Here is a 13,904-nt window from a genome sequence, read left to right on the forward strand (position 1 = left end):
TAAAGAATAAACTCATAAAGAAGAGGTTAAAAAGAAAATCTGGAGAAACTTCCCACCTCGTGATTTACAAATCACAGCTAGTACTTTCAGTAACCATGCTGGTGTTTCTCTTTATCCATTTGTTTTTCATTATTTTCTGTTTGCTCCTGTCATTCCAACTATCTATCTTAGTTCCATGTTTCTCTGCCTGATGTGAAAATCTATTAGACTCTTCATTCATCGTAAACCAATTTTTTAACGTCTGCACTGCTTCACTCCCATGATGCCACTTGACAAAAGTGAATGGGGTGGTCTGCAGTTAATGATGACATTTATGAGAATCCTTGGCTGTCTGGGTTTTTTATGTTGTAGTATAGATGTAACCATTTACTTAACAAAAATATCTTGAAGAATTTGAACCATGCATTGTTAATTTTGAGTTATGTAACTAACAAAAAACACTGACCTCTAAAGGGTAAACTCAAATGAGGCTCAGAAGAAAAATACTATCAACAAATAGTACCTGAAGAAACTTTATTCATTATAAAAGCCAAAAACCCTTTACAGAGTCAATTTACAATGACAAAGAAGGAAACAGAGATGAGTATACATACAGCACATATGTTGTTTTGGAAACTGGGAATTTTGAAATCACACTCGATGTCAAAATGTGTTAAAACAGTTTACACTCATAAGAAGACTATTGGAAGGTGGAGGATGAGAATAATTTACAAAAAGAAGATGTGACTTGAACATGTGGGATACATGCAAGAATGAACACATTTTTTAGAGTTGTTTTGGCAATGAGAGAGAGACCAGGTAAATATGAGGTGTCTTCGTCACTCAAAGCCTGAAGCTGAAATTAAATCAGTGTATAGAGGAATCTGCTTCAGCCCTGAAGAGGAGAAAAGCCTCTCTTGGATCACAGTGTAAATTTATTATTTAGTTGTGTGTGTGTGTGACTGAGGCAGCTTCGAATAACAAATGACAGTAACTGCACAGCAGCTGAAAGAGAAGAGCGACTGCAGGACCAGTGCCATCCTACAATCACTGTGTAAATCCCAAGTCTGATATAAGATATACAATCAGACAGCAAGCAGCAACCCATAAGACCCCCCCCCCCCCAAAAAAACAAAGAAATCGTGATTAATCAGTAGCATCAAACAATCGATTTACTCTTTGATAGAAAGTCTTTCATTAGTCCCAATTTGTGTTTGCTTAAGTTTTGTCTCACAATCTGTACAACATTGCAGCTTCGGCAGCGCTAATGAGATGCTAGCCAGTTTGCTATCGGATCAATCTGTCTCTTCATCTGATGCAAATAAAAGGTGTTATCATCGCCTGAAGGCATCAGTCTGTCACACGCTTCACATGAACATCTGCCATATGCATAGATTTAAATAAACATCAGGAATCTACTTGACCAGTTGGTTTTCTGTACATGGAGTCAGTTTAATAAGTTTGTCCCATCTTAGATTACCCAGTATGAACAGTAAAAGTCTTTATACCCGCAAAATAACTTTTCCAGAGAATTCTTGGACAAAGACAGTTCACCTCAGAGAGGAAGCAAATCAACCAATCACAGCAAAGTGAGCAGGTAATTTGGGAAATCTGCTTATTGAACCATCGTTTAACCACCACACTACGTCCATCTTTAATCAGGGAGAGGCTGATATCTGACTAACTCAAGTTTGACCAAGACGTCATATGGAAAAAGCTAAATATTAAGCATATAGACTGTAGCCCTTTATGAAGACAGGGGTGGATGGTAAACAACAGTGTGGGTGGTTCTTCAGGTTACGCATCCATTATTAGTCCAACTTCAGAATAAATATAATTTTAAATAGATCAGATGTTCTGCCTTCATGATCTATAAGGCAACCTGTCCAAGAATGTGAGAATATGATTGTGTTTGTGTGTGTGTGTGTCTGTTTGTTAGTGTGCACCCTCTGTTACACCTGTACCATTTAAATCATGACAAAACCAATGTGTCTCACAGTCTGTATCCATTGGTATTAATGTTGGACAGGTTTGTGGTGTGAACATTAAAACAAAGACAGCAATTAGTCCACTCCCAGCGCTCGGAGCTGTCGCTCGATCTCGTCGTCGGAGATGGTGGATTTCTTGGCAGCGGCGCTGGGGAGGCTCTTTCCTGCAGCTGGAGCTCTCACCATCTGGAAAATTCAAACTCAAAGTTAAACACACAAACAGTATCACAAGGGTCGCTGCTTGTTTTGAGATTGGCTGCTGTGGACAGCGACTCCAAAGCCAAATCTAAAATTAAAACTAATTAATTTAACACCATGTAGTAATCCTGAAAGTAGGAATAATTAGGGATAATAATAATAATAGTAATAATTATGCAAGTGTGTGTCAGTGAACTGTTTTTATTTTCCCAGACCTCAATTTAATCCTATTTAACCTCTACTTTAGAGGAGATTTGTCAGTTAATAGTCAAATGTTTTCAAAAAACATGTAATTAAATTCAAATTATTATAAATTACATTTGAATTAGCGGAAAAAACCCTTATTGTTTCTCTATGTTTGTCATCTACTCTGAAAAACATGATCAAATGAAATATGATCAAAATCCAGACTTTAATTCCTTCCCTAAAATCATTACAGCAAATACTCCTTAGCTGTATTAAAGACTAAATAAGAAATTGTGGCATTTATATTTTTCACAATAGTGCGTATTATGTTAAAAGTAAAGATAAAGACCATTAACTTTATGACTTGTGCTGAAAACACATGGTAACGAATTTGCTGATGCTCGTTTCTTCCAAACTACCTCAGTTTATGAGTCTAACTTCCTTCTAGCTTCAGGGTTGGTTGAGAAAACCTTTACTCTCTTGTTTTCTTGGAAAGTACATGATCTGCTCTGTATTTTATTGTGATTTAGCAGGAAACGATCAACCCCCTCCCCCCCTGCTCCCCAACAGCAAAACGCAGTTTAACAGGTTTGTCTGAAACCTGCCTGTTTGTTCTCTGCAGCTGTGTGGGCTCCTTTATTGGACAATTTGTAGGTTTGTGTTGTGTTTTGAGAGGTAATAACTCATGGAGACCCCAGGGGGAGCCAGACACACAACAGATGGCAGGCCTGGCAGTTTACAAGGACTGCAGTGTTCACAGCTAAAAAAGCTGAAGGCTATAGCCCCACCATGTGGCAGCTGTAATACATTTTAACACTCAGTAAAAGACGTGTGGAGCACTTATTGTTCTCTCCATGTTGCTACACTCCATTAACACATGTTACACTTGTAAAACGTGTAATGAAATGCTATGTTTTAACTTCTCACTTTAACTGTATTCTAAATGTAAAGAGTATTAAGGCAATTTGAGGTCAGTGGTAGTTTCCGTTTCTCTCATTTGGAATTTCTTACCTTTCCTGAGATCTCAATGCCGATCTCATCCAGAACCTGGTTGACAATGTCCTGAGACTCTTCCTCATCCCCAGAATCATCAAAGATCTCATCCAAAGTGTCGTTGACTGGACAGATAGTGAGGGAAGGAGGGAGAAGATAAGGACAGACGAGTCAATTAAATGCAAGTCAGACAAATCGATTTTCAGTCACTGGCTGGACTTTAGAGTGAGATAGCTGTTGGCAATTTTACCTTCAAGAAGCTATTTTACATTCAAACTAAACCAATATCTCACTCTGATAAAGGCCATATCATATCCACAGAACAACAGATACGGGTACTTGTAACTACTGTTTCTCAACAGTGAAAACCGGCACCATGTCTGCAGATGTACGCTGCAACAGACGCCGTTATCTTCCATCTTAATGATTCTTTGCCATATGGTGAGCCGTGGGCAAAGGCCTCTGTCCAGAACTCCAGCACGTCTGAGTGTGGAGTTTGTTTTGAGCACTCCACTGTTCTTCTGTGCCTCATCTGTTGACTCTCTCTGTACGTTTTCACGTGATTCTCGTGGAGGTGGTGGTAAGAGAGGTCAGATGATGTTTTTCTATATCCATCTAAATTACATCTATGTATTTGTGGATGCACATGTGTTGGTATTTAAACTTAAATTGAAAAAGCTGACAATCAGTGCTTCTTTCAAAACGTAACGTTTCAGTGTCTGCAGAGATCTCCGGTGAGAAGCAGGAGGCTGGTGTCAAACCTTTAGTTTTATATTTCTCTTTACCTAAGCAAACATGTGCTTCTCGTCCCCCTAACAAGTTTTGGAAAGATCCTTAATACTACGGATCTTTGCGTCTGTGCATGTGTGTATAATGAATCCTTACTCATCTCTTCCGTCATGTCCATCTTCATGTTCTCCTTCTGGAAATCCTGCATAGTCTGAAGGGTCTTCTGAGGATCCATTTTTTTATTCACCGCTTGCATTGTCTGTTCACGTGGTAAAAGAAGGTTAGAGAATTAATCAGTCAAGAACTGTTTGTACACAAGAAACTGAACACCTGGTCAGGTTTGGGTCAAGCTCAGTTAGTTCTCTCTGACTCTAATTGATTCCTCCAGCCCACATTGACCCTGATGCCATTAGTGTATGAGTAGAGAAGAGCTATATACAGAAGCACTATATGAATGTTTGATTGTGTATATGGCTATGACGTAACAAGGGCCAATGGAAACCAAAATCATCAACCCATCGAGGGCTGGATTCAAAACCTTCAACAACTCAGACTAACTCACAAACTATGTGTCTTCTTCCCTCCTGTAAAAGATCAGCAAGAACATGTCCTAGTTTCACCTCTGAGCCAGACACAGAGAGGACACATGTCCCATTCTCCAGTTTACTGTAGTTGGCAAACTGGTTCAAACCATGCTAACACACAGAGCTTCCTCTACTGAAAGAGGGAAATGCTGTACTATGCAAATAACTGAATGAATGCTGCGGTTCTTTTCTAAGAAAAGCACCAGTTCATTAACAAGTATTACAAAGGTCTGAAATTAAACAATTAATATCTCTCAGGAATACACACTCCTCATCACACCCCATTAAACTGAAGCCTAATTATATTTGACCTGTATGTGTTTGCTAAGTCTGACTGTACAGTAACATCGCTCCAGGCCAATTACTACCTTTCACACTTCATTAGCACCACTGTTACAGGACTCATGTTTTAAATGTGAACAGTCCCCACATTAATACTTTAATTACACTGAAATATTCATGAGTAAACACGGAAACTAGTTAATGTTCAAAAGAGAAACACACTTAATTTGTGAAGTAAATAAAATGAACGTCAAATGTCTAGATAGCCATTTAGGATGAATCAAGGTTCTAATTAATATATCTAACAGTAAGAGTTTTAGTTAGTAAGATTAATAATCAGCAAAGACGTAATCTAAACAGGCTGTTTGATTTCATGTTAATGATCATTACTTCTTCTATTAGTTCAGCCTTTACTTCCTACACACTGGTGTAAACTCAACACATTTTAGAACCTGAATTGAATAACAGGGTCTAAGATTCTTACCTTGGCTGTGCTGGACATGGCACCGGCCATCTTCATTTGAGAGTTCATGACCTTCGTCTGCGTCGACATGGAGGTGACCTTGGAGCTGACGGCGTACGTTCGGTTTTTCTGCTTCCTGAGCTGGACCAGCTGCTTGGCGAGGATCTTACACGCTTCCTTGTTCCCACTCTTTGCCATTTTCTTGATCTCTGCCTCCTGGAGTTGGAAAAATTAGGATATGAGCAGTAAGTACATTTTCCTTACACTTTATGCCTCAGTTTTCCCTGCGTGAAACAAATACTGTAAATTGTCGCATGACAGCGTGTAAATTTTGCAAATGAGTGAGTCTGTGTACGAAATGTTGAGTCAATTTAGTGTGTCACTAATTGAAAATATCTTTGGTTATCAGAACATATCCACTGAGGCTATTAAGGGAAATTAGTCTCCTGGTTTCATGGGTAAGTGAGTAATTTGCCAATCAGCCATTTTGAGATAATGTTTCTGTGTACAAACAAGTCAATTAGGAACAACAGTGGATTAAGGACTAACCCCACAGGGACGTTGAACTGCAGATTAGACACAAAGTAAAAGTAATGTTAAAGAATTCTGCTCAACCACGTCAAATGACATGCTGAGATTTTGGAGATATTTTTATGGATGAAGGATGGAGCATTTTTTTTTACACATTCATTACTGGACATAGAAGTTTCTATTTTTAGCAGTGTATCAATCCTGACTCGAGGGCCTTCTTCCTCCAACACTTCTCATGTAGTGTAGCTTAAAATGTTTTTTGTTTTTCCATGCGACATCAATCAGAAGGTCTTCCTCTTACACATGTTGCATTAGAAACACACAAATGAGTAAGCACACACACACACAAAAAACGTATTGATAAATATATCTGCGATATTCCCTCAAGACTAATGTGTTTGCGAAAATAGACAAAGTAAACACAGTCGTCCGGATCAAATGTTACTTCACTTGCGAACGAATACAAGCTTTTAGCTTTAGTAAACATAAGAACACACACTGATGCCCACAAGGATCCCTCGTGTAGGCATGAATTTGTGCGAGCGTCCCAGGGGAAAATGAATGGGGCTCCAGGTTACAGTAAGTTAGCCAGGCCTCTGAGCACCGCTTCGTACAGCTCCAGCATGTTTTGCTTATTTCTCTTGTGCATGAATGTGTGTGCGTGTGTGCTGAAAGCATCCTTTTCAGGAAATGACAATTAATTATTAATGTCTGATACTGCAAAAGCAAATCACATTCTGGCTCTCTTGCCCCTCCGTGCGAACACACACACAAACACACACTCAGATGCGTGCATAGAACAGGTGCATTAGTCTCAGTTTGTAGTCAGCTGCTTGCATAGAGAGAAAAAAAATCAAATTAATGACAGAGATAAACATTTTGAGCTGTGTGAGAAAAAACATACACTGACAATAATAGTGACAACTGCAGAATGCATTATGAATGCATTAGGAGGAAAAAGACAGAGATGAGAGCAGTGGGACTGCTGCTGATGTGAAGCTTATGATGCCTTATTTACTCCCCCGTCAGAGGGGGAGGGAGGAGGTAAGTGATGGATAGAGAGTGCTCTCCGACACATGTAGGAATGCAGCTGGGCGGCTGTCAGGCTTTGCCTGGTAGTAACTGGGAATCAAAGACAAGGGTGAAAAGGCTGAAGATTTCTCTGAACACATGGCAGTGTGCTCAGAGAAATCTGAGCACACTTTTCCAGGAGAATAATTCATAGATCTAGATTAAAATCAGTCTATGATTAAAATATACGATCACACATATTTAAGGAACTGATAACTATGAGTGTGTGTAATTCGGTGAACAGTGAAAAGACTAAAATTATTAAGGACTTACATTTAAATTCAATCATGGATTTTACTCATTTTGCTTGGTTGGAAAAAAACCTGGATGAAATGTGGAGCTTGAAGATATAACATCTTCTTTACTCCATACACTTCCTAATTTAATAAATCCTACTGAAAAGGTGTTGAAAATGAACCTGACGGGGGATAATCTCTGCTCCATGTCATTATTACACAGTATATGCAGGTGAATGTGTGCCTGTGTGCATGATCTCTCGTAAAGTGTGCACGGTTGGGGGTCAATAGTCAGTCATGATTGTGCTAAACTGCAAATACACAGTAGGTCATTTCCAATTCCCAAGCGGAATTATCTTTTATTCACAATGTGCAAAAAGGCTTTTCTTTTTTTTTAATAGACTAATTAGCACAAAGTATTAATGAGGAATGAAAAAATGTGGTTCCCCAGGGAGGTAATTATGTCCTGTATGATATTTACTTAATACAACAGAGGGGAGAGGACACAGCTGGTTTCTTTCATCTTTCAGAGACGGGAAATGTGTGTGTCTGCGGATAAAGCCCTTATCGTGTGACAGTGTACGAGTGCATGTGTGAGGGAGAGGAAGGTCTCACTTGCCTGAAGCAAAGCCACAGCACCAGCTCTCTATCTTGTATTTTCATTTACACCCATTAGCCAATCCGGTTCAATTGCAGATTGGAGGAAATGGATGTGGTGCATGTGTTTCAGGAGAGCCGAGGTTCTTAAGAAAGAGTTGACGCAATATGTAGAAATATATGGAAGATAAAGTATGTGGGGATATTTGGTTCTGTGTGTGTGATAGGCTACCTCTGGGCACAATTTTCATACTAACTACCAGTTAATTAAGGACAACTTGTCCAATTGGGAGTCGAAAGCCATTTCCCCCAATTGGGTTCGGCAAGTTATGGTTATAAGTCTCCAGGAAATTAATGCAAGTCTATGTAAAAGTGATGCTAGTGTGTGCGTGTGCATGTGTGTGTGTCCCACCATTTGTTTCTCTTGTTTCTCCAGCGCCGCTCTGTCTCTGGTGATCTGTCTCTGAGTGCCACGCAACTCTTTCGACTGTTCCTTGATGATGTCTTTGGAGGGAGAATCAACAAGGAGGAAAGATGAGTGAATACTTATCAAATCTGCAAAACTTATACATTTAAAACAACATTTTCTCTACACCAAAATGCAAATACACACTGTATTTTTACTTCTGCCTATGTTTGTGCAGAGTAAAAAAAAATCCAGCTATGTGGAGTGACGGTAAGACAACTCCAGTTTAAAATCTGGCATCTCACATGACTGGCATTAACCAAATAATGTGAAGCTGACAGCTGAACAGAGAGCACATATGAAAACCAGCAGGAAGAATGTGGAATACAAATCTTTTTTTCTACGTGGTTATATTGGCAAATGCCCTCTGCAGTTTCTTCTTTATGTTGAGGCATTTCCAGTGAGATACATTAGCAGTGTTGAAACATGGACTGTTGAAGATAATGTGAGTTTTCAGTGTGGATGTCTCTACATTTCCTATTTTTCATTGCGGTTAGAGAGGGCAGGGTCTAGGTCAGCTGTGTGGAAGAAATGTAAAACATCTATTCAGCGGGTGTGTTAGAGTGTATGTGCCCCTCATGCACACAAAATACCACAGGGTTATTCAACAGCACGTTGAGGGCTCGCTCCGGCACCGACAACTGGAAGTGCTCAACACTGAGTCAGCTCTGAACCACCCACTCAAACACAAAGTGACATCATGTGAGGTAAAGCATGACCATAAAGTCACACACACAGATTGCCCAAGATTTCACACACACCTTCAGGTCATCAGGGAAAAAAAATTCACCTCAGTAAGTCATTTTTACAACTTGACTTGGTCCCCCCCTCAAAAATAATTATTTAAAATAAAAAAAAAGACAAAATAGAATAAAAAAAAATAAACACAAAGATAAACTAATTAATCAAGTCAGGTAAAGTCACTTTTATCTTTAAAGCTCAAGATTATAAATAATATAAAAATATTGTAAAACATAAACATACTAAAAACAGCTAAAATATATTAAAAAAAGTTTTAAATGTACACTATATTGATCACCGACTATCCTTTGACTCTCAGTTCCAATAATAGGAACCCCCCCCCCCCAAACCAAACTTCTAATATGGTTAGAAAAGAAGAAGAAGAAGAAGAAGAAGAAGAAGAAACCTCAGAAAGACCGACAGAGGAGGGATCTGTTCCAGGATGGACCGACAGTAGATGTTTAAAAAAAATCAGGAAAATGCCGAGAGTTAAATGTTATATAAATAAATAAGAATTGAAGGACTTCTAAACATAGTTTGAATAAACTGATTCAGCTCCATATATAAGCTGCTATGTAATAAGAAATAACCTTAATGAAATAAAATAAAAAAAAGGTGAACCATCTGCAAAAATAGTCCAATCACGAAGTTGGTCAAGACACGTCAGTGCGTTGGACCACTTGCGAGAACGACACGCGTGTACGTACAAGGTGACGTGGCGCCAACGTCTCAAAGTGGGTGGGATATCGCCCTACAAATATGTGAGAACTAACCCACCCCCCCCTTCACCATTCACCAAATATCAAGAAACCAACTCAACGATGGCAACTGTGGGAAAAAAAGACCACGTCCAGAGAGCGAGGAATGAGAGAAATTAAGGAGAAGGAGAAGATGGAGACTACGAAGCGTCGAAGATGAGAAGACTCGGCGGTGGAGGGGGGAGAGAACGCAGCACAGTGAGTACGGCGTGAGTGAAACTGGGAGGACAATGATGGGAGGAGGGCGGGGAGGCGGCTCTGTGAAAGGATTTGCCTTTACCTACAGATTCTGTTATGACATATGCCAAGAATATTCTGTGATATTGATATGTGGATTTGGAACAAATCCACATAAATGAGTTCAAGTGGGGCCCAGAGGAAGTGAAGTCCCCCCCCCCCCCCCCCCGTCCTCCATGTGGAACTCCAGCCCGACGAGTGGCTGTAATCAGTGTTGGAAAGAGAATAATCGATTCATTAAATTTGATAAAGGACGGGCTACGGCTTCCCCATTTTGACCTTGTGAGGCTGATTACTCCGCCTGGAGGTACAAACTCCTGATATGTTACCATTGAGAGGTTTTTTCTTTTTAGGAAATTTGACACCTGCACATTACTGACTCATATAGGCAAATCAAACTAATATGACAGCAGGGGAAAACTTCCCCCATAGCGTTAGACCAGTTGATCACACCATTCACCATTTAACTGAGGGTCTTTTATTTTTCCACAGCAAAGCAAGGCAGCTGTTTAAGGCTTTTAAAAAATCTAACAAAATAAGACAGTAATGTATCTTATTAACAATATTTTTGAGAAAAAGCCTCGAAAGGCAGAGAAGGAAATGGGTTGATCCGAATTTATTAGAGATCATAGATAAAAAATATGAAGTTAAACACCTGCTTATACCTCCTCAACAAGACGTATATAACGATTTGAGGTACACTAAACGACAAGTGGGGCTAATTTCTGCTTAGTCACTGTAAACAACAACTTCCCATTAACATGGCAGTAAACAGTCACCATGTTACTATATATGGATTAAACGCTAACAGAGACACTGCAGCAACATTCCTACTTGGAATCACTCTGTGTTCCTCCATTACACAACATGTTCTCCTCTGCTACATGTTCGAGTTTCTCTTCTCAGACATGAGCAGTGACACTCAGGCAGAACCGGTTCCACGGGTTTGAGCGTGGATTTGCTAATTTGAGATGGAAACAACGCAACCGGGGCTAAAAACAAGTTAGCTAGCTCCGAGCTCCAGACACAGGAGCAAACTTACCGTCGACCGTCTTCTTCTTGAAAAGCGAGGCCATGACTGCGCTTCGTGTCGACTTTCAACGCTGGACGTAAACTCCCGGGTGGTTGACACCGTATCGCTGCTGCCTGCGTCGCCGCCGTTGAGCCGTCAGACCGGGACAGTGGCTCTCAGCTGCTCCGCCTCGGCTTCCTGGTTCACTTTCCTCTGGTTCCTGCTTCAGCGCCGAGGACACCGCTCCACGTGACGTCACGGCGGGACTCTCCGGCCGCCTTCACTGTAGCTCGTAAAAACCGCTTTCACCTCAAGACAGCGTTATCAGTATTATAACAAAAAATGATTTATATATCTGTTTATCTATTTGATTTTTACCTTTTAAATATACAATGTGTGAGGCATGTGTGTGCCTATATATATATACACATTTATTTTTGTTATAAGAAATGACATTTTCATGGGATAAAAAAACCTTTAGAAGTATTGTCTCTTTTTTATTTATTTATTTACATATAAAGGCAACATTGTCATCGAATTGAATTGTTTGGCAGAAGACTTCGCTCTCACCATCAGTATTCACATTTATTTGTGTCTAATTTAAAATATATATTGTGTAAAATTTATAATATTATTAAAATTAAATGCAAGAATATAATAACATATTTTAATCTGGACAGTTATGACTGATTATCTTCTTAAGGTACTTATGTTGTATGATACAGTTACACAGGTGTAGGAAATGCAAAAAATTATCCACAAATCTTGAAGATTATTTTTAAAACCCTATTGTTATTTTTTGGTAACTTGTGTATCTAAATTCTGGTTTATTTTGTATTCCTTGCATGAATTTAATAATCTTTAATAAGAATAATCACTCGTACTTAAATCATCATCACAGATCTCACATTGAAAAAAGAATACTACAATATAGTCATCAGCAAGACATTGCTGATATTTCTTACAGTTACTGAATGCAGCATAAAGGCAAAAAAAAAAATACATTTGAGAACCTGTTCATTTGAAACAAATAATTATTTAAATATGCTTAATGATAAGGTTAATCAAGAGCATAAGTCATGGTGACTGAGTATGGGGTCACATATTTATGATTTTAAGGAATTTTACTTTTCACACTTATATGATATTTGATCAAACTGATGTTTTAATTGGATTTTCCATTTGTTCCTTTTAGTCTTTGAAGTGCATTTGTGTGTCTGTGTGCATGTGTTAGTAGCAGATATCGTGGTCGCATCACAAAAATATGTAAACTATCATGAGGAAACAATTCACAGAGGGAAACACTGTCAATAAAATCTCCCCCATGGCTCAAAGCATCATAAATTCTGTTATCAATTCTATTCCTCGCCTGTTCAACCCCACTAGACAGCGGCTTCCTTACAAGTCAGCGTGTATTCATATATTCGTATATTGTTTTTATTTCATATTGATGCTGAGAGCAACTTTATGTGGCAGCGGTGGGACTCCTGAACCATAACCAACTCAATTTGGCGCATGTGTGTGTCACATGTGGGGGTGGTGGCGGGGCTGGGGGGAGGCAGTAGAGAAGATGATGGGTCTCAGCTCAGAAATAGTGAGAGATGCCAAGTTATGGATGGAGCGGAGTAGAGGAGAGAGGGGTGACTTTCAGCAGGGGGAGCGGAGGATGGGTAGCCCTCAGCTCTTTTCTCTATCTCCGAGGAGGTGTGTGTGTGTTGATGTGTGTGTGTATCTGTATGTGTGTGTGTTCACGTGCGCGCCCAGACTCTCGCCCGTATGCATCGGCATGTCGTCCTGAGGCGTTGTTCTTGTTAAGGTTATTAGGGAAGATGTCTGGTGCTAATCAGTGGAGGGCAGCAGGGACCCCCACTAAACGGCCTCATCATCAGAGGGCCCCAGTGGTGATAAATCTAGCCCCAAGCACCCACAGGGTCTGCAGGTACAGAGCCTGTTATCTGCCTCTGTTTTCACTGGTACTTTGTAACAACATGTAAATCAATACTCAGGTTAGGTTTAGGGCATTTCTCTACATCTGATAGGTGTGTTGGAGTTTGATCAATGCAAGGTAGAATCGATCAGGGGAAGATTTGTTGCCAAAGAGGCTTCTCTAAACCAAGTAGAAAAAAGGTATTCTTAAGTGCAATTCCGGAAAGTTATTGATAAATTACAAGAAACAAATGTTAAGAAATCCTTTTCTTTCTCCATCGCTATCTCCGCTTCTTCCTCCACTTTCAGCATCTATCAGTCTCTTTTATTCTCCTCCTCCAACTGTGATCTAGCCCGGGGCAAGCAGACGTGTTATGTTAGGGCACTAACTACAGAGTGTATGGACACACACACCCAGTAGCAGAGAGAGAGAGACACTCAAGTGTGAAATGAGATCTCTGCACAATCAGTGGGTGTCGCAGCCATAAAGCACATCCAGCTTTTCAGCTCTGAGGTATCATCCAACAAATCGCACAAATCCTCGCACTAGATGATCGTAAAGTTGCTGTGTTGTGGTAACATGAGTGTTTTTTCCTTCCTCTTCACAGATGAACCCATTGATGGACATCGGAAACTGAAACTGAGTGATGGGTCTTCCTCCTTCTCTTCTTTTTTTGTCAAAGAAGAGCAGACAGTTTGCACACACACCAAACAATTGCGAGAGTTCCTTGTAATAACTTGTAGTTTTGACACCTAGATTATGGTAACACATAAACTCTCACACATGAGCCACCTAATAACTTTGACTCTATTGACAAACTGCAGTGTCTCATCAGAAATCAACGACTTTATATCCATAACAATGACAGACATCATTTTTATGGTAACAAAGGGCCAATGTCCCCCACACTCAGCAGAATCATGGAT

The 13,904-nt window shown here is 39.8% G+C and overlaps 1 protein-coding gene across 1 annotated transcript; it reads right to left on the bottom strand.

Moving 5' to 3' along the window:
• Positions 1-499: 499 nt before the first annotated feature.
• On the bottom strand, positions 500-11,271 carry chmp2ba (charged multivesicular body protein 2Ba). The gene is made up of 6 exons (XM_053440014.1): positions 11,082-11,271; positions 8,250-8,341; positions 5,424-5,618; positions 4,230-4,332; positions 3,363-3,469; positions 500-2,153 (listed from the first exon to the last, which is right to left on the bottom strand). The coding sequence occupies exons 1-6, from the start codon at positions 11,113-11,115 to the stop codon at positions 2,043-2,045; spliced, it is 642 nt and encodes a 213-aa protein (XP_053295989.1). The 5' UTR covers positions 11,116-11,271; the 3' UTR covers positions 500-2,042.
• Between the last annotated feature and the right edge of the window lie 2,633 nt (positions 11,272-13,904).

The sequence above is a fragment of the Pleuronectes platessa genome, chromosome 14, assembly GCF_947347685.1.
Source record: "Pleuronectes platessa chromosome 14, fPlePla1.1, whole genome shotgun sequence".
NCBI classification, from domain to species: Eukaryota; Metazoa; Chordata; class Actinopteri; order Pleuronectiformes; family Pleuronectidae; genus Pleuronectes; species Pleuronectes platessa.